The sequence below is a fragment of the Choloepus didactylus genome, chromosome 13, assembly GCF_015220235.1.
Source record: "Choloepus didactylus isolate mChoDid1 chromosome 13, mChoDid1.pri, whole genome shotgun sequence".
NCBI lineage: Eukaryota > Metazoa > Chordata > Mammalia > Pilosa > Megalonychidae > Choloepus > Choloepus didactylus.
Window position 1 is genome coordinate 64,927,387 of NC_051319.1, and position 25,158 is coordinate 64,952,544.

Here is a 25,158-nt window from a genome sequence, read left to right on the forward strand (position 1 = left end):
CTAATGGGAATTTCCTTTTGTATAATTCCTTTACATTAAAGCTTCTTACATCTCTCTCTTTTCTGTTCACTCCTATTTTATTAACTGTAATGATTTTATTTTACAGTTTCCTACCAGGTATTTTGTTTTACCACATGTAATAAAATATAATCTTCCCATGTATCTTTTTATAAGCACATGTTTGCATTCTAGTTGGTAAAGTTACTGTTTCTTAGTACCTTATTTTTCCATATTTTTTTTTCTAAGACCGTATTCCAGTGTCCAATGTGGGGACAATAAGTTGTAATTTGTATTAATGCATTTATCACTATCGACTTCTTACAATACATATTTCAATCTTAAATAGGGATTTATTGGCTCATGTAGTAGAAATTCAAAGAAATGATCTAATATATAAGGTATCGCTGTATCCAGGGCTGCACATGTTGTCATCATGTCATCATGATACTTTTCAGTTTATTTCTGTGCTGTTTTTTTTTTTTCTGTTTGTTTGTTTCGGTGTTGCCTTCATTGTCTGGTTGGCTTCCTGTGAGATGGCAGAGATGGCTACCAAGAGCCTAGCATTAGCAATTATAAATGTTTCTTTTTCTCAAAAAACTTAGAAAAAGCTCTAAGACTGACTCTTACTTTCCTACTTGTGTCCGTTGCTTTCCCCTGATTTAATCAATATGAATTTGTCCCAGTTAAGACCATGTGTTCATCGCAGGAGCTACCTGAACCTCAGGGACTGAGAATGGGAAGTGATGGTTGCTTGATGGGAAATTGGGTTGTAATTAGAGGGAGGTTGGAGGCTGGGAGGAAGAAAATGACAGATACATCTACTAAAATAGTAAAAGTATAATTTGGAAAAGTATGATTGAATGGCTTAATTGGATAAGAATGAATAAATCAATTTTGAGATTAGAGAGTCATTGAATTGAATACCAAAGATGCACTTACTTTTCCTTTTTTTATTGTTTAATTTTTTAATGTATTTTTTATTGTGAACTTTAACATGTACATATAACAGTGATAACTTTCAAAGTGTGATTTAACAAGTAGTTGGAGAGCAAATTTCAAAGAATATCATGGGTCACAGTTCCACAACTTCAACTATTTCCATTATTGTAAAATATAACATGCATACAGAAAGGTGTTAACTTTTGAAGTACAGCTCAGCAAGGAATAATATAGTAATTTAAAAAATTGTTATGGGTTATAGTTCCACAGATTCAGTTCTTTCCTTACTCTGTAATATAGGGTATATACAGAAAGGTGAAGAGTTTCAAAGTACAATTCAACCAATAGCTATAGAGAAAACTTCAGATGATGTTATAGGTTGTAGTTCCACCATGTCATTTACCTCCTTCCAGCTATTTCAACACCCCAGCATCTAAATATGTATATATTTATATGGAGTTTCAGTATTCATAAACCTTTGTTAAATCTTGTCTTGTTTGTTGCTACCCCTTCCTCTTAATCTCTTTCGCTGTTTCACCATCTTTAGGGATATCTAGACAGAGAGCACCCTAACTTGTTCATATTGAAAGGGGGTGTCGATAGTATGGGGAAAGGGGCTGCATGTGATTGTTGTTCTTAAAGAAGCTGTTGTCTTTGGGATTTAGGACTTGTCTGGCATAAGAACACTGGTGGATTTAAGTTTCTGAGATAAAATGTAGCGAGTGAATATTTTATAGAGTCTCAGGTAGGGACCTAGGTATTTGGGGACTACTTTTGGTAAGGGCATGGCATACTGTGGCCATTTGGGATGTCTAGCTGGAGTTTGCAAAAGACAAACCTCCAGGATAGCCTCTCAACTCTATTTGGGATCTCTCAACCACTGTGAACTCAGCTTTTGTTACCTTTCTTTTTTCCACCCCTTTTTGGTCAAGTAGGCATTTTCAGTTCCTTGCTGCCAGGGCCTGGCTCATTCCTGGGCATCATATCCCACATCTCCAGGGAGATTCATTTCCTTGAGTCATGTCCATTGTTGAGGGGAGGTTAATGAATTTATTTGCTGAGTTGGGCTTAGAGAGAGAAAGGCCACATGTGAGCAACAGAAGAGGATCCCTGGAGGTGCCTCTTAGGCATAATTATGGGAGGGCTCAGCCTCCAATTTACAACCCAGAGTTTCACAAGAGCAAGCCTCAAGTCGAGGGCTTGATTTATTAAGTAGTGTGTTCCTAATTTCACTTAATATATATTCTATCCAAAGCTAAATGGTCAGTTTCTTACATTATCTTCACTTAGTTGTACAACCCTCATCATTCGTGACCTTAAACAATTATAATACATCCCAGAGCTCTTATCAGCTGCTAATTATTCATCCCTAGTATTAGTGTTAGTATTGGTCACCCTCACTGTCATATCGGTACATATTAGATTATCATTCCCCCTTCACTAATTTCTATCTCTGTGCCCCCTCTTGTCTACATTATAAGACACTTATTTTACATTTTTTCAAGGAGTTCACATTAGTGGTAACATATAATATCTCTCCTTTTGTGTCTGGCTTATTTCACTCAGCATTATGCCTTCAAGGTTCATCCATGTTGTCATATGTTTCATGAACTCATTCCTTCTTACTGCTGCGTAGTATTCTGTGGTATGTACCACATTGTGTTTATCCACTTATCTGTTGAAGGACATTTGGATTGTATCTTGGCAATTGTGAACAATGCTGCTATGAACATCAGTGTGCAAATGTCTGTTCATGTCACTGCTTTCAGATCTTTTGGGTATATACTGAGAAGTGAAATTGTCGGATCGGAGGGGAACTTGATATCTTGTTTTCTGAGGAATCGCTAAACTGTCTTCCAGAGTGACTGTACCATTATACAGACCCACCAGCAATGGATAAGAGTTTCAGTTTCTCCACATCCTCTCCAGCATTTGTAGTTTCCTGTTTTTTTAACGGCAGCCATTCTTATTGGTGTGAGATGATATCTCATTGTGGCCTTGATTTGCATCTCCCTAAAAGCTAGTGAAGATGAACATTTTTTCATGTGTTTTTTAGCCATTTGTATTTCCTCTTTGTGGAAATGTCTTTTCATATCTTTTGCCCATTTTATAATTCGGCTGTTTGTGCTTTTGTCATTGAGTTGAAGGATTACTTTATAAATGGAAGATATCAGTCTCCTGTCAGGTACATGGTTTCCAAATATTTTCTCCCATTGCGTTGTCTGCATTTTCACCTTTTTGACAGAGTCCTTTGAGGCACAGAAACTTTTGATTTTGAGGAGTTTCTGTCTATTTATTTTTTCTTTGGTTGCTTGTGCTTTGGGTGTAAGGTCTTAAGAAGCGATCTCCTAATACTAGGTCTTGGAGATGTTTCCACACATTATCTTCTAGAAATTTTATGGTTCTGTCTTATATTGAGGTCTTTGATCCACTTTGAGTTAGTTTTTGTATAGGGTATGAGGTAGGGGTCCTCTTTCATTCTTTTGGATATGAGTATCCAGTTCTCACAGCCCCATTTGTTAAAGAGACTGCTCTGTTCCAGTTCAGTAGATTTGGGGGCCTTATCAAAAATCAGTCATCTGTAGATCTGGGAGTCTATCTCTGCATTCTCAATTCGATTCCATAGATCAATATGTCTATCTTTGTGCCAATACCATGCTGTTTTGACTACTGTGGCTTTATAGTAGGCTTCAAAGTTAGGAAGTGTAAGTCCTCCCACTTCGTTTTTCTTTTTTAGAATGTTTTAGCAATTTGAAGTCCCTTTCTCTTCCAAATAAATTTGATAACTAGCTTTTCCAAGTCTGCAAAATAGGTTGTTTGAATTTTTAATTGGAATTGCATTGAATCTGAACTTCATCCATGCACTGAGAGGGGTTCCAAACCATGTGGAAGTCCAATCAGTGTTCCAGTTTTCCGTGAGTACTAGAGACGGCCAGCCCTGTGGGTGGAGGACTCACCCTGTGCAGTTCGGCAGGGAGTCCATTCCAGGACACAGTGGTCTCGGCCATTCCTGGGGCTGTGGGTGGAATACTCTGGGTCTGCAGATGTGCACGTTTCACCTTCCAGCTCAAATGCCCTACAGCCCCTGTCTTCTGTGTGCCCATGAGTACCTGGGATTGGGGAAGCCTCCTGTCACTTCTGTGCAGCACCCCTGCCTGCCTCTAAGCTCTGCACACCGTGGGCTTCCCTGGAGGAAGAGTGGACACCATCAAAAGCCCACCGAATTCCGAATTCCCTCATTCCCTCAAGGAAGCTCTTGGCTGCAGGGCTGTGAAGGGTCGTCTCCCCAGCCAACTGCAATGATGGCTGCACGGGTCGTGGGAAGCTGCCCCCTTCCGCACTTGTTTGTCTGCTCCAACTGCCAGTCCCTGGCAAGGGGGACTCTTGGCTTTGGGTCTGCAAAGGGTTATCATCCGAGCCAAGTGCTGAGGAGGCTGCCCAGGGCGTGGAAGACTGCTCCCCTCCAGCTGTTCCCCTCTGTGCTCGTCTACCGGTTCCAGCTGCCCGTTAGCTGGTGGCGTTCTGGGCCAAACACTCAGCAGCTTTAAGTGCAGTCTCTTGGCTTCTCCAGATACACAATCACTGTGGGTGTAGAAGTCCCTGCCCAGCCGGTGGAACCCTGGAACTGCTGTTGTGGAGCGCTTTCTGTCCTTTAGTGTTTTTCACGGAGGGGATTTTGCTCTGTCTCTCCTAATCCACCATCTTTCTGGGAGCTCTGCACTTACTTTTATTCTTTTGATCTTTGTGTTTTTTAACTTTAAAAATTGTGTCAGGGATAATAATAATAAAAATGAAATGTTTGTCTTTTATCACCTGAATACCATAGGGCTGCAGTGTTGCACCCACTCCACGGACCACCATTTATTGGGTAGTCTGTATATATTGGGGTGCTCCCTTGCGTTCTTCGATGCACCATTTAGCTGCAAATGGTCTCCCACTTCCTGCTTCCTTCTTTTAGATCTCAGTTTTTCTTCCTTTGCTTTTGTGGGTGCATGGTTTCCCCTGTAACTTCTAATTGCATTTCCTTCAGTTCCAATTACTTGCACAGAATGACTAGTTGCCTCTGAATCTCAGCTTCAGATTCTTAGGAAGATAGGCCCATTTGGATCAGATGCACCGCCCCCCCTCCCCCAACAACCACACTCCATGCCTCTATTCAGATAGTGGCAAGGGGTTGGAACATGGTTGTTAAAAATATAGTCGCTGAGTTCCTATTTGCTGATGTATATAAGTGGAGGGCATTTTTTAGAGAAAGAGAATCATTCTGAGACTGGTAGCTCTCTCCAACTTTTGTCATCTGGGAACTAGATAACTTACCTTGTTAGAACTGTCAAATGTGAATAAGTAGGATTGATATGAAAATACAAGGAGCTCTCCTCTGCTATAGTGATAATGTATTAGCACTTGCATTTTTTTGGTGGTCTAAATACTGCACTTGTATCTTTCCTGGTTTGATTTCCTTCTCAACTTTTGAACTTATCAAACTTTGACTTCTAGGTAAGCAAGATATTACAGTGATGAAAACCTCACCAAATGACATAAGGCAGCAGAGATTAGAGGAGATCATGCTGGACTTAGGGTTAGAAGATCTACATTTACATTTCATCCCATCTCTTCTAATACATGAGCCAGGACCTAGGGTAGAATCAGGACATGAATGGCTGCCCTGAGCAGGCTAGCAGTTTGGCCCCTAGATTTAAAAACTAAATGTTTTAAAAAAATTTAGTATTAAACATTTAGTTAATTGATGTAAGAAATTTCTCCTAATAAAAATGGTATTAATTCATTAGTCACACTAATGGATTTGTTATATTCAAGGAATACAACATAATATTTTAAGTTATTTGAAATTGTCTTATTTCACAAATTTTCCATCTTTTATAATTAGGTGGTATAGTTATGCATACACAAAAGACAGGGGTAACTCACACTGTTTCATTGGCTTTTAGTGATAGAATTTGTACATTGCTTTCATCTGTTTTCCATTTCAGTCTTGTAATGTGAATCTGATTTTACTCAAGAAACTTTAAAGAAAAGGGAGGAACAGTAACCAGTATATTCACTACTTGTAAATTAATTTCCTGGGAAGAGCAGAGAGAATGTCTTGAAAAAAAAAAATTGTTGGAATATTTCTTATTTTTCTATAATTCTTGGTTTTGATTTAGAGTATGTGTGTGCCCCTGTGGTTTTTCCAAACCAGGAAACATTATTTGAGATACATAAAAGGTTTTCAGTATTAGATAATTAAACAAACCACTCATTCCTTGAAATGCTAGGCATTATCTAGTTTCAGAATTTTTTAGCTATGACTGCACTCTTAAAGTAACTGTCAAGCCCAACGTGTAAGCGGGCAACTTGAACATGTGCATTGTAAACCTACTCAACTGAGCTGTCTTCTTCAGTGGGTCTGGAACCAATTTATATTCCATCAGTTATGTATGTGTGTGTGTGTGTGTGTGTGTTTGTATATAAATGGGAACTTGAGATAACTAGCACCATATTTTCCATTTGTTTTAATGATTATTAGCAACCCTTATAGAGGTAGCTGGCCTACCTCTTAAAATTGCTTCCTCGGGGCATTGTATCTTTGTAGACCTGTATTTCTCTGTTTATAAAATGAAGGAAATGGACAAGCTGATCTCAAAGATCCTTTCCCTGCCCTTCTGCATAATCAACAGCAATAAGTTTTTTTTTTTTAAATTAGATTCAGTTTTATTGAGATATATTCACATACCATACAATCAACTATGGTATACAATCAACTGTTCACAGTATCACTATATAGTTATGCATTCATCACCCCAATCTATTTTTGAACATTTTCTTACACCAGAAAGAATCAGAATGAGAATAAAAAAATAAAAGTAAAAAAGAACACCCAAATCATCCCCCCCATCCCCCCCTGTTTTTCATGTAGTTTTTGTCCCTATTTTTCTGCTCATCCATCCATACACTGGATAAGGTTTTCCCAATCACACTGTCACTCCTTGTAAGCTACATTGTTATACAGTAGTCTTCAAGAGTCAAGGCTACTGGGTTGGAGTTTGATAGTTTCAGGTATTTACTTCTAGCTATTCCAATACATTAAAACCTAAAGAGGGTTATCTATCTATATAGTGTGTAAGAATGTCCACCAGAGTGGCTTCTCGACTCCATTTGAAATCTCTCAACCACCAAAGCTTCACTTAGTTCATCTAGCATCCCCCTTTTGGTCAGGAATGTGTTCTCAATCCCATAATGCCGGACGCATATCCTGCATTGCCAGGGAGATTTACACCCCTGGGAGTCAGGTCCCACGTAGCAGGGAGGGCAGTGAGTTCTGCCCAGGTGGCTTAGCTAGAGAGAGAGGGCCAATCTGAGCAACAAAGAGGCACTCAGGGGGAGACCCTTAGGCACAATTATAAACAGGTTTAGCCTCTCCTTTGTAGTAACGAGCTTCATAAGGGCAAGTCCCATGATAGAGGGCTCGGGATGTCAAATTGCCAGTCTTCAATGTTTGTGAGAACATCAGCAACAATCCAGGTGAGGAAGTCCAACACTTCTGCATTTTCCCCCAGCTCCTCAGGGGGCCCTGCATATATATTTTTATTTTCTGTCCGAATTACTTTGGAATGTGTTGCTATTTCACTCTAACCTATACAAACCTACCATATCTCACTTCCTGTTCAAAGTTCCATGTAATTGTAGTGTTTGAACAAACTGATTGTAGAAGTTATATCATTTAGAAAATATAGATCCTATACCAAATAAAACATCTCTTTGCTTGGTCTCACATGGAAGTTGAAGTTTTAACACCCAGTCACTTTCAACTTTTACCCTTTGGCCCTATTTGCCCTAGTCTTAACCAGGTCTGCTTCATTCATATCTCTAATTGAAGTCTGGGCTCTTTTCCAGCTTTTTTTTTTTTTTTTTTTTGAAAAAAAAAACAAAAACAGTTGCTGCATGTGTTAATACTGACATTGGTATCTGCTGAGCACTAGCTCTGAATTTCAGGTGTCACACACATACCCAGTGTTCTAGAGACCAATCAGGTTATACACAAAGCGATCAGCTTCTCCTGCAGAGTTTTTAAAATAGGTAAATGTTACAGTCTGACGTCCAGAGAAGTTTCACTGATGATTGTGATTGGTAGTTAGGTTTTGAAATCACTGGCCTAGTGATTATACTGGGGAACAGGAGGAGATGTTTTGTTTGCTGCCATTATAATTGTAATGACAAGTTCATAAAACAGTCTGTGATTATCATTTTGCTTATTGAGAGTACTTGAAAACTCTGCTCTCATGTAAGTAATTTTTCTATAATTTCTCGATTATCTCTGTGGGTAGATTTGATTAAGAGATAAATCTCAGCCTATTCCTTTGAAATAGCCTGTTTTGCCCATTAATCCTTATTAGACTGTCTTTAAAGAGCCAGTTAGCTCAGTTGAACAAATAAAGATTTGGAATTAGCCTTGAAATTGTAGCTTTATTTTACAAGCCGTGGCTATTCAAGCTGATTTATCTGCCATGGCATACTTTCTTCCTTCCCAGTCTGTGAGAAAGAGGTGTCTTGTCAGCCATACCTTCTGTCTCTTCTGATATTAGTTATTGCTTGCTTTCAGTATTTTAACTACCTTTCTAACGGTTACTTCTTCTTATTAAGAAGTTTCTTTTATCTGAAAAACAAAAAGAAAAATGGAAACTTTTTGCATTTCCTGCTGTAGATTGCCTATTTTATTTTTGCTGTCTTTTCCTTATTAAGCTTTTTGAAAGAAGAGTTTAATCTCACTGCCTCAAGTTCAGTTGTTTAAGGTCTCCAAAAGATGCTTTTCAGTCCTTTATATTATTTTGACCCCTCTCAAACCTTAGACGTTGTTGACAGCTAACTTTCTCCTAGTTGAAGTTTTTTCCTCTTTTGGTTTCCATGATATTCTTGTCTTCTAGTTTTCTTAATAGTTTTCCTCTCTCCTTAATTTTCAGTACACCTCTAAGCCACTATTTCAGAACCTTTTGTCTGCCCCATACCCTTGTGAGGTATAGATATGACATACATTGAAGAAAGGCTCTGGTAGAGTGGCTCTTACTAAGATAATGATTCCCAGGGGCAAGGGGAATGGGACAAGAGGTATGAATATGTGTGCGTGTATGTGTGTATGTGTATGTGTATGTGTATGTGTGTGGAGGGGGTAGGGAGTACCCTATTGGGGTTTATCAGAATCTGTTTTTAGGGAGAGGACCGTGTATGCAGTTTGAACTTATCCCCATGCCCCTGCCCCTGTGATTATAATATCTCATCTCCCCATCTTCAGATGTTCTGCTGTTTCCTTTATACTCTCATTTGAGATACACTGGTCTTATCCAATCTGTTAATAGTATAGATAAGCAAGCTGAGGCCTACTAGAGAGACTGAGTGACAAGCCAGCCATATAGCTAAGAACTCAGTTGTCCTGGCTTCTAGTTCAGTGTTTTCTGTTTTCTTTTCTATCCCTGCAGTAATTGAGAGCATAAACAATGATAGCATAAACAACAAGAATGAAACTAAGTCTCAAAAACTTTTTATTAAGAATGAGAATTTTTATATTTTAGAAAGATTTCTTTCCTCTAAAATTGCTTTAAAAAACACACAGAAGTAAAACTGAGACATTTAAGGTGGAAGAAATTCATTTGCTCATGGAATAAATAGATAAATGCAGTGTTAAGGTAAATTGATCACCTGGCTGTTAGTTTAATGGGAATCTGTTAGATCTAAACTCAAAATACAGATTACTTCTGAGCATTCATATTTTATATTTGGGGTGGTTTGTATTAGTTTTCTGTTGTTGCATAATGAATTATCACTAACTTAATGGCTTAAGAAAAGAGACTTTATTATCATACAGTCTCTGTGGGTCATGAGCTCAGGCGTGGGTTAGCTGGGTCCTCAGCTAAAGGTTCACTATGCTGAAATCAAGGTGTAAGCTAGCACTGTTGTCTTAACTAGGGTTCAGAGTTCTCTTCCAACCTTACTAGTCATTGGCAGAATTCAGTTCTTTAAGGCTATAGGGTCTGAAACTCTTGGTTTATAGAGGCTGCCCACCATTCCCTTCATAACATGGCATTTTGCTTCTTTAAGGCCAACAGAAGAGCACTTCTGCTGCTTAGAATCTCTCTGACTTCTAGACCCTCTGTTTAAAAAAAAAAAAAAATCTCGCCTGATTAGGTCAGGCTCACCAGGGTAATTTCCCTTTTGATTAAGTCTACTGATAGGTTCCTTAATTTTACCACCTCTGGCAAATAACATAACTTAATCATGGGAGGGAAATCTCATGATTCTTGCCTGTACTCAAGGGGGAGAGGATGACATACTGTGTGTACTATACCAGAGGATGGGAATCTTGGGAGCGATCTTAGCATTCTGCCTACCATGGGGTAAAGATAGCAGTGGTTACCATGTTCAGTAAAAATTGCATCTTTTCTATGTGCTAAGCCTTTCTGTAGGTCATGGAAATACAGGGCTAAAAAGCCCAATTCCTGTTTATAGTGAAGTGGTAGAGATAAACAGTAAAGCACTTTTTATAATGCAGTTCAATAAATACTACAATAGAGGTATACCCAGGGAGCAATGAGCATCAAAAAGAAAGTATAGAGAAGGAGGAGGTTTGGTTGGGGAAAGTTGATTGTGTTTATGGAAAAAGTGAAGAAAGTTCTTGAAACTGTAATCTTGAAACTGTACAATACAAAAAATTTGTTAATGGATTTTCTAGGCAGAAAAATTGGTTTTTTAAGTTGATGAAGTTATTAAATGACTTTTTCTTTTCCCCCAGATGGTATACCTCAAGTTTACTATTTTGGCCCTTGTGGTAAATACAATGCTATGGTGCTAGAACTACTGGGACCTAGTTTGGAAGACTTGTTTGACTTGTGTGACAGAACATTTTCTCTTAAAACGGTTCTCATGATAGCTATCCAACTGGTGAGTAAAGCAGGGTGTTTTGAAGTTGTTTGACTAATTGGGTGGGTTGGTCACAAATTTATGTTGAAAGTTTTAAGTTTTGTAATATTATCTTACAGAGAATTTGACCTAGTTAAAAGTGCTCTTGTTTTTCACAACATTGTCTTTTTTTAGGATGCATATAACTTAAAATAGCTGAATCAAGATGTTTTTTATTTGTATGGAAGAATTGATTATATCTTATTGCTCTGAGATCAGAATGCTCAGTTTGAGAATTAGGTTGTTTCTGACACCTTTTTCATGTTAGAGATGAATACTTGGAAAGAGAAGCCTCAGAAACATAGATTCTTCATCTTGGTGATTATCTCTAATGACCTAGAGAAAAAAAAAATGAGAGAGTCTTAATAAATTATTTAAATTTCATGAAATCTATGGAAAAACAATTTAGAGGGTGATTTTAAGGAAGACTTGAAATAAGTGCCTTTGGAGTCTACTGCAGAAGTCTTTAAAATGTTTTAATCCCTTCTCTCGTTCTGCTTCTACAGATTTATCCTATGGGAATATTCAAATGTACTTAAAAAAGCTTTATGTATAAGAATGTTTATAATAAAAAAATGGGAAACAACCCAAATGTGCAGAAATAAAAGGGCTAGTTGAATAAATTAGGAATAGCCATAAAATAATATGCAGCCATTAAAAAGTGTACATTAAAGAGTGTTTCATGACCTGGAAAATGTTCATAGTATTTTATAGTAAGTGAAAAGTATAGGTCATAGACTATTATGTATTTTAGGATCCAGATTTGTTAATAAACAAATGAACTAGAATGATCCATGCAACTAACTACATTTACATTGCATTGTTAACCATGATTGTCACTAAATGAAATGATTTTACTTTCTTATTTGTAATGTTCTATTTGTTGACAATTTCTACAGCGAACATTTTTGAGAACTCACCAAACAGTTAATAAAAATATGCTATATTATTATTAGCATTTACTTAAAAAATTTTCTAGTTTTCAGATCTTTTAAAGTGTTTAATACGTCAGGAAAAAGTAAAGAAAACAAATCATAAGAAAGAAAAGAAAGGAATACTGAAAGGTGCTCTGATAATTTAGACTCTTGTTTCTTTAATAAAATTTTAAAAGTTGCTTGATTATTGAACTGATAAGGAAGAATAGATTGCAACTCTACAAAAAAGGCTTTTGTACCCTTCAGAGTTCACAATTTTGTATCAGTAAAGTGTTTTGATTTTATGCGGTAGCAGCATCTCTAAGTGTTTATTGAATCAGGCTTACTGATATGCACAGAATTTATAAAATTCATTTTTCAGTGCCTATAATAGTAAAGACAAGGGTTCTTAATCACATTTGGATTTATATTTGAGGAACTGTAGACTGATATCGTATTACTTTTTAAAGGTTGAAGTAATTTCTAATTTTTTTCTTTTTTATGTTACTTCATTGTGCAAATTCTGTCTTCTGGCATGCTTTCTGGTACTAGTTAAAACTTAAAATTTCTCACCTTTTTTTTTTTTTTTTGAAATAGATTTCTCGTATGGAATATGTCCATTCAAAGAATTTAATATACAGAGATGTAAAACCTGAGAACTTCTTAATAGGACGACCAGGAAACAAAACCCAACAAATTATTCATATTATAGATTTTGGTTTGGCAAAAGAATATATTGATCCAGAGACAAAGAAACACATACCATACAGGGAACACAAGAGCCTTACAGGAACAGCTAGATATATGAGCATAAACACACATTTAGGAAAGGGTATGTATACCTTTTGTAAGTATGGAAGTTTGAATTCGGCAACTCTGCCAACAGTGTGAGTTTTTATTGTTATGGTTTAATTTTTACAGATTACAGTTGCATCTTTTGTCATTTTTATTTATCATATCTAGCAATTATATTTTAATAAAACTCTTAAAGTAGATTGCTCTACAATACATGGATGAAATTCATCCTTAACTTTTACTACATCTTTTTTTTAATGTAACTTGAAATGTTCAACTTTGATACAGTTAGGGTGATACTTTTAATAGTTTATATTACAGGACATGAGAGAATAACTAATTTAGCTGAATTTAGTGTATGTGAAAAATTTTGATTAAGACTACAGCTGTCTGATCTGACTAGCTAGGGAGTCAGCAACTTGCCTAATAGCATAATGCTAAGAGCACGTATTATAAAGTTAGGCTGATGTGGATTCTAATCCTAGCTATATGCTGGCTGCATAACTTTGGACAAGGTGTTTAACTTCTTTAAGGATGTTTCTTCTTTGTAGAATGAATAAAATAATATCAACCTCACAGGGTTCTTGTGAAGATTAAATAAAATAATACATGTAAATTATATAGACTATGTATAGTAAACACTCATTAAATGCTGGCTTTATAAAAAAACCTTAAATAAAAATCCATATCTGAAAACAAATGTCAGTTACGATTATCTTCCTTACAAAAGGAGTTTCACTGAAAAAAGATGATTTCAAAGAACATACTGTTTTAGTATGTGGAAAGTGTTTTGCACATAATGTGCTACTAAAATATTTGAAAGGCACTGTGCAACATTTAAATAATAAAGTCATGTAATTTTAGCTCTCTGTTTACAGAGAGGTAGAAATATAAAATTCCTAATTATACCTTATTTTGGTCAGTCAACTTTTTAGGTTGAACCTTTGTCAAATATTGGCAGTTGCCTATGGTTTACCTAATATTTATTTCTAGCATTTCATACATGTTTGTTCATTCATTCGCTTCCTTCTCAGTAGCTGGTTAGCCAGCTTAAATCCAAAGAGTATGTTATACTAAAGAAATTACTTTTGACTTTTTGTTAAATGAGTAGCATATATACTTATTAGTGAGAATAGCACTTTATTTTTAAGTTAATTTATAAAAAAGTTAATGCCTATACATGGTAAAAGTATTTAAAGAATATATAGTTAGAAATATGTCTCCCACTCATCTCTGTCAGTCAGCCTCCCATTTCCTCCAGGAAACATAGATGAGCCATTATGTATGTATTTGTTATATAGCTCCTCTTTCCCTCAAATGGTATAGATATAGCAGCAGCATGTTAATTTTTCTGTTTTTTACTCATTTAATGATGAGGACAAATGCAGTAAGTTATCCAGGTAATTGTATAAACATGAATATATAAAACAGTGCTTTATGAAATTGAATTATCTGACTAGTAGCCACATAATGTGATATAACTCACACTGCTCATTCATTGATATGGAGACCAAGTGCTGAGTATAATAGATGTTGAAAGGTATAATGTTCTACCTTTTGGAAAAAAATAAAACCACTAAAGGAATAACTCTAGGAAAATTACAATAATGATCAGAATGGTGGACATTTATTTAGAAAATTAAATATTGGTGAAACCTTTTTTGGCACTGTGTTAAACTGAGGGCTTAGCAATAAAGCAAGCACACAAAATCCCTTGCTCTCTTGAGACTGATAGTCCAATAAGAGGTGGGGTTAGGGTAAAGAGCAGATGGTAAAAGATATGAGAAGGTAAAAAAGTGCCTTGGGAATCAATATAGCAGGTAGAAAGGGAAAAGAGACTACTGGGAAGGGAGCTAGATGTGCAGTTTTAAGTTGGGTGGTAAGGGAAGGACTAGCAGTTGGCATTTAACCTTTGAGAAAGACTTGAAAGCGGTGAGAATAAGGTAAGAGTCAAGAGTTATGTAGGGGAGGAGCATTCCCAGCAGAGGAATAAGAGGTCCTAAGGAGGGAGCATGCCTTGGCATGTTCAAGGAATAGCAAGGAGGTCAGAGTAGCTGACTCAGAGAGAGTAAGAGGGTAGTGGGAGGAGATGAGTCCAAGAAGTAAGTGGTGGGGTGGGATGCTGCTTCAGACTGTGATTACTTTGTGCCAGATGCTATATATCAGATTCTGATTTATTCTTCACAACATCCTTTGAGGTAAGCACTATCATTATTCCCGTTTTACAGATGAGAAAATTGAAGCTTAGAGTGGTTTACATGACCTGCCCAAAGACACATGGTTGAAAGTGGTAGAGCCAGTATATAAATCAAGGCAGACTGAATTCTGAGTCTGTACATTTCACCATACCACTCTACAGCCCGCCCTAAATGTGTATACCTTTTTAAGATCATATTTCAAGGTACATACATACTGTAGGATTCTCCATACTTGCCACTGAATCTTATATAGACCTCTAACATATGTAGTATAAGATCAGGTGGTTCTTTGTGACATTTTAGCTGCCATGTCATTTGTGGTTTAAATTCAGCATGGGGACTTTGGTTTGGAATTGCTTTTTTTTTTTTTTAAATGTACAATAAATATTCTCTAATAAAGTATCACTACAAATGAATACCCGTATTTTTGAAAGTCATATTGAATAATGTCAAGAGAGGAATGACTATTGTTTTATGTAAGTGAAATGTTAGTAAATAGAAGAGAAATAGTTTGTTTTAAAATTTTAATGACGTGTTACTGTAATACCTAAGTGGCTTATTCCTTGAGATTGATATGATTTCTACTGAGACACGGAACAAAAGAGGACAGAGGTAAGAAGGTGAGGGCAGGTGTAAGAGCACGATGTAGAGAAAGGAAATATTAATTTCTTCTCCTTTTGTGTGAAAAGTGGACATTTTTCTCTGTTTGGGCCTGTATGAAGGTATTAGGAATTTTAGGTGTTAGGGTATAATTGGTGAAGCCAGATGACTGGTTGGTCAAATAAATTATAATATGAAAATTGCTTTAATAGAAGGATCATCTATCATTATAAAATAAAGTTAATAAGTCTTGGGCAATCTACGTCACATGCCAATTATTAGCAGTATTAAAAGATACGTATTTTAGTTTTGTTACCCTGTAGCTCATACTGCCTTTTAAATACGCTCTAAAGGTGTAAATTATCTCTAGGGTATTGTAATTGAGCTTCCTTGTCTCAGTCACTTGCTCTTTGTGATATGAATTTAACAATAATTTGCAGCTTACAGTAACTTTATTAAACTGTTAGAACTATGAGGAATTTGTTGACCTATAAAAGTAACCTCTCTTAAAAGTTTGAGATGTTTATGTACTTCTGCTTTTCATTCCACTTATTAATCAATTTGACTAAGGTTGCACCTCAACTTAATGTGGTCTTTAAATTTAGTCAGAAACTAAAATTGCTTACATTTGACTATACGGAACTTTTGTAAGTGCTCAGAGGGACATTTATAGCTATGAATGCCCAATATCAAAAAAGAAGATCTCACATCAATAACCTAACTTCACATCTGGAGGAGCTAGAAAAAGGAGAGTGAACTAAACCTAGGGTAAATGGAAGGGAAGAAATAATAAAGATTAGAGTGGAGATAAATAGAGAATAGAAAAACAATTGAGAGAATAAATGAAACCAACAATTGTTTCGCTGAAAAGATCAATAAAATTGACAAACCTTGAGTTAGACTGACAAAGAATAAAAGAGCAAAGACACAAGAAACTGAAATCCGGAATGAAAGGGGAGACATTACCACTGATCTTGCAGAAATCAAAAGAATAAGAGAATACTTTGAACAATTAATTCTGTGCCAAAAAATTAGATAATCCATAGGAAATTGACAAATTCCTAGAAACACACAAGTTACTGAAATTTACTCAAGGAGAAATGGAATATCTCAACAGACCTTTAAAAAGTTAAGCCATTAACTCAGTAATCAAAAATCTCCAAACAAAGAAAAGTCCAGGATGAGATGACTTCACTGGCAAATTCTACCAAACATTCAAAGAAAAATTAAGATGAATCTTTCTCAAACTTTTCAAATAAAAGAAGAGGAGGGAACTCGTTCTATGAGGCTAACATTACCTTAAATACCAAAGCCAGAAAAAAGATACCATAAGAAAAGAAAACAATAGACCAGTATCTCTTATGAATATAGATGCAGAAATCCTCAACAAAATCCTAGCAAACAGAATCCAGCAGCATGTTAGAAGAATTATGCATGATGACCAATTGGGATTCATCTAACTGCAAGACTGCTTCAACATAAGAAAATCAATCTATGTAATTGTGCTGGTCTGGATATATTATGTCCCCCAAAACACCATGTTCTTTGATGCAGTCTTGTGGGGACAGATGTATTAGTGTTGATTAGATTGGAATTCTTTGATTGAGTGTTTCCATGGAGATGTGACTCAGTCAACTGTGAGTGAAAGGTTTGATTGGATAATTTCCATGGAGGTGTTACCCTGCCCATTCCGGGTGGGTGTTAATTAAATCATTGGAGCTGTATAAAACAGCTGACAGACAGAAGGAGCTCAGAGCAACTGAGAGTGACATTTTAAAGAGGAGCTGCAGCTAAGAGAGGACAAAACACCCCAGGGGCAACATTTTGGAAAACGCCATTTTGAAACACAACTTGGGAGCAAGCAGACGCCAGCCACGTGCCTTCCGAGCTAACAGAGTTTTCCAGACGCCAGTGGCCATCCTTCAGTGAAGGTACCCTATTGTTGATGCTTTACCTTGGTCACTTTATGGCCTTAAGACTATATCTTTGTAACCAAATAAACCTCCTTTATAAAAGCCAGTCTGTTTCTGGTGTTTTGCAAAATGGCAGCATTAGCAAACCAGAACATTAATGTACCATATTAACAGAATTAAGGGAAAAAATCATAGTATTGTCAGTTGATACAGAAAAGGCATTTGACAAAATCCAACACCCTTTCATGATGAAAACACTTAAGAAAACAGGAATAGAAGAAAACTTCCCCAACATGATTGTTTAGTTTCCTAGCTGCTAAAACAAATAGCATATAGTAGGTTGGCTTAAACAGTGAGAATTTTTTTGACCTACAGTTTTGAGACTAAGAGAAGTCCTAAATCAAGGCATAAGCAAGGTGATGGTTTCTTCCAGAAGACTGTGTCATTGGTGATCCTTGGTCCTTGGCTTTTCTGTCATATGGCAGTACACATGGTGGCATCTTCTCCTTTCTCCTCTGGGTGCCATTGACTTCCAGCTTCTGGCTGCTCCCCATGGCTTCTCTTTCCATCTCACTTTCACTCTGCTTATAAAGGACTCCAGTAATCCAGTTCAAAGTCTAACCTGAGACAGTTGGGCCACACTGTAATTGAAGTAACATCTTGAAGAAATCTTATTTACAATGGGTCCAGACTCACCAGAATGTGGACCAAGACCAAGAACTTGTCTAAAATGGGATACACAATCAATTCACCATAATAATAAAGGACATGTATAAAAAGCCCACAGCTCGCATTATACTCAGTGGTGAAAGACTGAAAGCCTTACCTTTAGGGTCAGCAGTAAGACAAGGATGCCCTCTATGCCCTCTTTCACCACTGCTATTCAACATTGTACTGGAAGTTCTAGCCAGAGCAGTTAGGCAAGAAAAAGAAATAAAAGGCATCCAAATTAGAAAGGAAAAAGTGAAACTGTCTCTATTTTCAGATGACATGACCCTTTTTATAGAAAATCCCAAAGAATTCAGAAGAAACCTAGTAGAACTAAAAAAACGAATTCAGCAAAGTTTCAGGTTAAAGGATTAACATACAGAAATCAGTTGTGTTTCTATACACCAGCCAAGAATATTCTGAAATGGAAATTAAAAGATCAATTTCTTTCATAGTAGCTCCTAAAAGAATAATGTACTTAGGAGTATATTTAGTCAAGGAGGTGAAGGACTTGTACACTGAAAACGATGAAACACTGTTGAAAGAAATGAAAGAAGACCTAAATATAGCAAGGCAACCTGTGTTCATGGAAAGGAAGACTTAATATTCAGATGTCAGTACTACCCAAAGTAATCTACAGATTCAGTGCAATACCTATCAAAATCCTAGCGGAATTTGTTGCAGAAATGAGAAAGCTGATCCTCAAGTTCGTGTTCAATTACAGGGCGTCCTGAATAGGCATGTCAGTTTTGCAAAGAATTAAAAAAGTTGGCCATCTCACATTTCCTGATTTCATAACTTGCTACAAAGTCACAGTAATCAAAACAATGTGGTACTGGCACAAGGACTGACATACAGACTAATGAAATAGAATTGAGAATTCAGAAATAAACCCATACATCTATGGCCAACTGATTTTTGACCAGGGTGCCAAATACATTAATCGGAGAAAAACAGTCTCTTCAACAAATGATGCTGGGAAAACTGGATATTTACTTGCAAAAGAATTATGTTAGACCCCTCCTTTTTTCCATACTAAAAAAATTCTAAATGGATGAAGGACCCACCTTAAACATAAAAGCAAAAATCCTAAAATTATGGGGGAACCTTCATAACCTTGGATTTGGTAGTGATTTCTTAGATATGACTCCAAAAGTATCAGCAGCAAAAGAGGAAATAGATAAAACGGACTATATCTAAATTAAAAACGTTTGTATGTCAAAGGACACTATCAAGAAAATGAAAAGCCACCCTGTAGAATGGGAGAAAATAATTGCTAACCATATATCTGATAAGGTTTTCATATCCAGAATATATAAACAACTGCTGTAACTCAACAGTAAAAAGACAACATAATTAAAAAATGGGCAAAGGCTTTAATAGACATTTCTCCGTAGAAGATATACAGATAGTCAATAAGTACATGAAAAGATAATCAACATAATTAGTCATTAGGGAAATGGAAATCAAAACCAAAACCATATTGAGATACCAGTTCACATCCAGTAGGATGGCTATTATTTTATAAAAACAAACAAACAAAAAAACAGAAAATAAGTTTTGATAGGGATGTGGAGAAATTGGAACCCTAATGCATTGTTGGTAGCATTGTAAAATAGTGCAGCCACTGTGGAAATCAACTATCTTTTCCTCATAAAGCTGAAAATAGAATTACTATATGACTTGGCAATCCCACTTCTTGATTTATATCTCAAATAGTGGAAAGCAGGGACTTAAACAGATACTTGTACACTGATGTTTATAGCAGCATTATTCACTATAGCCAAAAGATGGAAACAACCCAAGTGGTCAGCAGATGAATGGATAAACAAAATGTGATAATATATACACAGTGGAATATTCTGTCTTAAAAAGAAGTGAAGTTCTGATACATGCTAGAAGATGGGTGGACCTTGAAGACATTATGTTGAGTGAAAAAGTCAGACACAGAAAGACAGATATCGTATGATTTCACTTTACTTAATAGCTAGAATAAGCAAATTTTATAGACAGTAGATTATAGGTTCCCAGGGGCTGAGGATAGGATGGGATGCTGTGGGGAGGGAAAGAGGGAGTTACTGCTTAATGAGTTCAGTGGTTGAAAAAAGTTCAGGTAATGGACATTGGTAATGGTAGGACAATAATGTGAATGTGATTCATACCACTAAGTTGTATACTTGAAAGTAGTTAAAAAAATAGGAAATACTGAGTTGTATATGTGCTATTACAATAAAAAGTTAAAAAAGAATTTATATAGATAAATTAATGTACATATATATCCACCATGCTCAACCATTTTAAAGTAAGTCTGAGAGACATCACACTTCTTTAACCTGAAATACTTTGGTGTGTCCTCCCTAAAAATAGAGACAGCTTCTTATAAAATCACATAACAGTTATCAAAATCAGAAAATTTAATATTGATACAACATTATTAAGTAATCCATAGTGAACATTCAGATTTCATTGTTTGTCCCTCAAATGATGAAAGGATAATCAAAACATGTTATATCCATACAATGGAATATTATTCAGCTGTAGAAAGGAATGAAATACTCATACATGGTCAACATGGACGAGCCTTAAAAAAATTTCTCTAAGTAAAAGAAGCAATGCGCAAAAGATATATACACAAAACTGTTAGGTTCCATTTAAATGAAATGTGCAATCAGCAAATTCATAGAGACAGAAAGCAGATTGTGGATGTCAAGGGCCAGAGAAAGGGGGAAATGGTGAGTGAGCACTAATGGGTATAGGGTTTCTTTTTGGGATGATGAAAATGTCCTGGAACTAGATAGTGGTGATTGTTCCACAACACTGTCAGTATACTACATGTCAAAGGTAAATTTTATGTTATGTGTATTTTACCACAGGAAAAAAAAAAAAGCCTGAAAACAAGTGAATATCTTTAAAGTTTCAGAAGAAAAAAAAATTATCAACCCAGAATTCTATGTCCAGTAAAAATATTATTCAAAATGAAAGTGAAAAAAGCCATACAGATAAACAAAACCTGAAAGGATGCATAGCTGGCAGATTGAAGAGAAATTGATGAGTACATGAAAAGCTCAAAGACACACAAGAAGAAATGAAAGGCACCAGAAATAATAAATGTGTGCCTAATTAAAAGACCACATTTTTATTCTCTTATTTCTTTAAAACGCATATGGCCGTTTAACACGTGTTTTATAAATGACAATAATATCACAATGGGATGAGGGGATATATTCGAGGTAGAATGGCAAACACTTGAATTGCCATTTCTTTTTCCTTTCCCATTAGAAAGTGATGTGAGAGCAATCTGGCTGCTCTGTAGCGAGTGAAATTTAAGGGGGGAGGAGTCAAAGCAGAGAAACCACGTAGAAGACTTTTGCCTTTGTTGAGGAAAAAGATGAAACCGTAGCTTAGACTGGAGTGTTTATAACAGATTTGGAGAGGGACTCATACTTTGGTATATGTTTTGGAGGCAGAGTTGGCAGGGTTTACTGATGGGTCAGATGAGAGAGAGGAAAGAATAACTCCTATAATTTAACGTGAGCAACTAGTTTGATGGTAGTGTTGTGAAGGGATGACTAATTGAGGGGCAAGTTATAGATGGGAAATTGGGGCAGAAACAAGAATTCTGTTATGGCCATGTTAGGGATTTCTGTGAGACATTCATGATGAATTGTTGGATAGGTAAATGAATATAAGTCAAGCATTTGTGAGAGATATTAGGACTGGAAATATGGGTTCTGGAACCATCTGGTATTTAACATTTTGGGACTGGAGGAGAAGAAAAGGGAAGGATGCATATGACAGAGAATACATGTTGTGTTGTTACTCTCAGTCACATAGTGACACACACAGTCTGTTTACTTCTACATTGGGTAGTTTGTGATAGTTTATTTATTTATTTATTTTTTATTTTATTTTTAAATAAATTCAGAGTTACATGAATAGCTGCAAAAACAATAGTAGCCCCATACACAGAATTCCATCATACCCTGGCCCCCCTCCCCCGATAGCTCAATCCACCAACTTTTAACATGCTGTCACATCACTATTTCTTTCCCTCCCTCTCTCCCTCCCTCTCTATCTATCATACATCATACATTTCTCTGTCTTCTGAACATATGAAAGTTAGTTGCACACATCCTTGAACATACACTATAATTCATGTATGTACTTCCCATGAACAAGAACATTTTTTTTTGTAATTCCATTAAGCACAGCTAAGAAGTATAAGAGATTCAACAGTGTTACCATGCTTACATTCTATATTTCCTTTTCCTTATGTCTCAACTGTGTCCCTTCGAGCCACCTGTCCTCCATCCTCCAATCCCATCCAAGTTCATCCTTAGCATTCAATTGTTGCCTAGTTAGACTCTTTTTTTTTTTTTTTTCCTTTTTTCAATTGTGGAAACATATATACAGCCTAAATCTTCTCATTCCACCCCCTCCCTAGCCTTCCATTAGTGGGATTAATCACATTTAGAATGATGTTATGCTCTTTCCCACCATCCATTGCTAGAAATTTCCCTTCACCTCAAACAGCAACCCTACACTCCTTTCTTAACTTCCCATTGCCCTTTCCCCCATTTCTCTTAACCCAAACTCTAATTTCATCTCTATGGTTATATTCTCTGATAATTTCTTTGTGTTTACTGTGGGGCTTAAAATTAACCTCTTAAATCCCTATCAATCTTGTTTTTCTTTGATACCACCTTCACTTCAATAGGGCACATAAACTATGTTCCTATACTCCTTCAGTCCCCCACCTTTATATAGTTGTCTAAAATTACATATTTTACATTGAGTTCAAAACCACTGATTTGTCCTTAGAGTTTGTGTATTTTTTATCATGTAGGAAGTAAATAGTTGCGTTACAGTTCAAAAATTATTGACTTCTATTTGTATTCCATTGTGTTTGGAGAATGTTATTTGAGTATATTCAATTTTTTTTTTTTTTTTAATTTCTTGAGGCTTGTTTTATGTCCCAGCATGTGGTCCCTTCTGGAGAAAGATCTGTGATCACTAGAGAAAAATGAGTGTCCTGGTGATTTGGGATGTAAGGTACTATATGTGTCCGTTAAAATTCTCTATATCTCTTTCTCCTTTCTTTGTCTCTCTGTTGGTAGGGCTTCCTTTAGAATCTGAAGTAGGGCAGGTCTTTTATTGGCAAAGTCTCTCAGCATTTGTTTGTCTGTGAAAAATTTAAGCTCTCCCTCAAATTTGAAGGAGAGTTTTGCTGGATAAAGTATTCTTGGCTGGAAATTTTTCTCTCTCAGAATTTTAAATATGTCATGCCACTGCCTTCTCGCCTCCATAGTGGCCACTGAGTAGTCACTACTTAGTGTTATATTATTTCCTTTGTATGTGGTGAATTGCTTTTTTCTTGCTGCTTTCAGAACTTGCTCCTTCTCTTCAGTATTTGAGAGTCTGATCGGAGTATGTCTCGGGGTGGGTTTATTTGGATTTATTCTATTTGGAGTTTGCTGGGCATTTATGCTTTGTGTGTTTATATTGTGTAGAAGGTTGGGGAAGTTTTCCCCAACAATTTCTTTGAATACTCTTTCTAGACCTTTACCTTCTCTTCTCCTTCTGGGACACCAATGAGTCTTAAGTTCGGACGTTTTATTTTATCTATCGTATCCCTGAGATCCACTGCGATTTTTTCAATTTTTTTCTCCATTCTTTCTTTTGTTCTTTCATTTTCTGTTCTGTGGATTTCTAGGACACTGAGATGTTCAGCTTCCTCTAGTCTTGTATTGTGAATATCCAGAGTCTTTTTAATTTGGCCAACAGTTTCTTTTATTTCCATAAGATCTTCTATTTTTTTATTTACTCTTGCAATGTCTTCTTTATGCTCTTGTAGGGTCTTTTTTATGGCGCTTATATCCTGGGCCATGGTCCTCTTGATGTCCTTTAAATCCTTTGCCATGTTTTCGTTCTTTGATTGTAGTTCTTTAATTAAATTTGCGAGATATAACGTTTCTTCCGAAATCTTGATTTGTGTGTTTGGAGCTGGATTCTCCATATCATCTGGTTTTATCATATGCATTAAGATTTTTTGTTGTTTTTGGCCTCTTGGCATTTGTTTTGCTTGATAGGGTTCTTTCAAGTTGTATCAAAAAAAAAGGGATATCGATCTAATTTTTCAGAGACACAGTTTGGTGATGTACACTTTCTCTAAGTAACCAGCAGATGGCATCTGTGAGCCACCTATATCCCTCCAGACAGTTCTCGCGTAGTGAGGGGAAATGATTCTTGTGTGTTCAGTTGGAGAGCTCAGCCTGGGCGCGCCGCTGGAGTCGCCCGCCCTGAATGTGGGGCGAGCGCACGGGTGGCCAGGGAGGAAAGGCAGCTCTCTCGGTGTCCCGTAAACCACCGGACTTGGTGTAGCGCCCCTGGGTTCTCCAAGTGGATCCCCCCTCCCAGCTGCGATCCTCCCTCAGCTGAGAGAAAATGCCGTGCTACGTCATCAGTATGCACCGTCCCTCTAGGGAAGCCCTGGGCCGCTTGGCTGTGCTGCGGGGCTCTCAGCTCGTTTCAGAATGCAGAATGTGTGAGGCTGTCTTTACTGCAATACCTTGTTGGCTGAGAACAGCTGAGGTTTTCTCCACAGAGAGAGAGCGAGAGGCAGAATATTTCCCCCAATTCTCCCAAGGTCAGTTGTCGCCAAAAGCGTCTGTCTGCTTGTTGAGGATTCGCTGTGTATATTCAGCAGTTATTATTAAAAGCTCACTTGGAGCTGGGCTGAGAAAGTGCACGGTGCGGCTTCCGTGAGGGAGGGGCTCCTGGCTCTAGGTTCTCGGCTCTCAGCGTGGGTCTGCAATTTTACTTACAGATTTTATGCTGTGATCTCAGGCATTCCTCCCAATTCATGTTGGTGGAGTGTACTGTCCCGTTTGTCTCCCTGCTACCATTCCAGGTTATTTACTGGTTTTTTGTTCATTTATGAATTGTTCTGGGGGAGACTAAGTCTTCCACTTCTTTCTATGCCACCATCTTCCCAGAATCCTGATAGTTTATTCTTAAGCCATGATCAATGTTTAATATCTGAGGAAGTCAGAACTTACTTTTTTTTTTTTTTTTGCTTTTAGATTCTATTCTTGACATTGCTTTCATTAGGAAGAATAGACAAGAACATAAACCAATCATTAT

The 25,158-nt window shown here is 36.7% G+C and overlaps 1 protein-coding gene across 9 annotated transcripts in view; it reads left to right on the top strand.

Annotated features, from left to right (window-relative positions):
* CSNK1G3 (casein kinase 1 gamma 3) overlaps positions 1-25,158 on the top strand; it is a 134,503-nt gene that overhangs the window by 57,972 nt on the left and 51,373 nt on the right. For all 9 annotated transcript variants that reach the window (XM_037800940.1, XM_037800943.1, XM_037800945.1 and 6 more), the window contains 2 exons: positions 10,721-10,869; positions 12,399-12,633. In XM_037800940.1, coding sequence (XP_037656868.1) covers positions 10,721-10,869; positions 12,399-12,633 — 384 coding nt within the window. The remainder of the gene's footprint in view (positions 1-10,720; positions 10,870-12,398; positions 12,634-25,158) is intronic.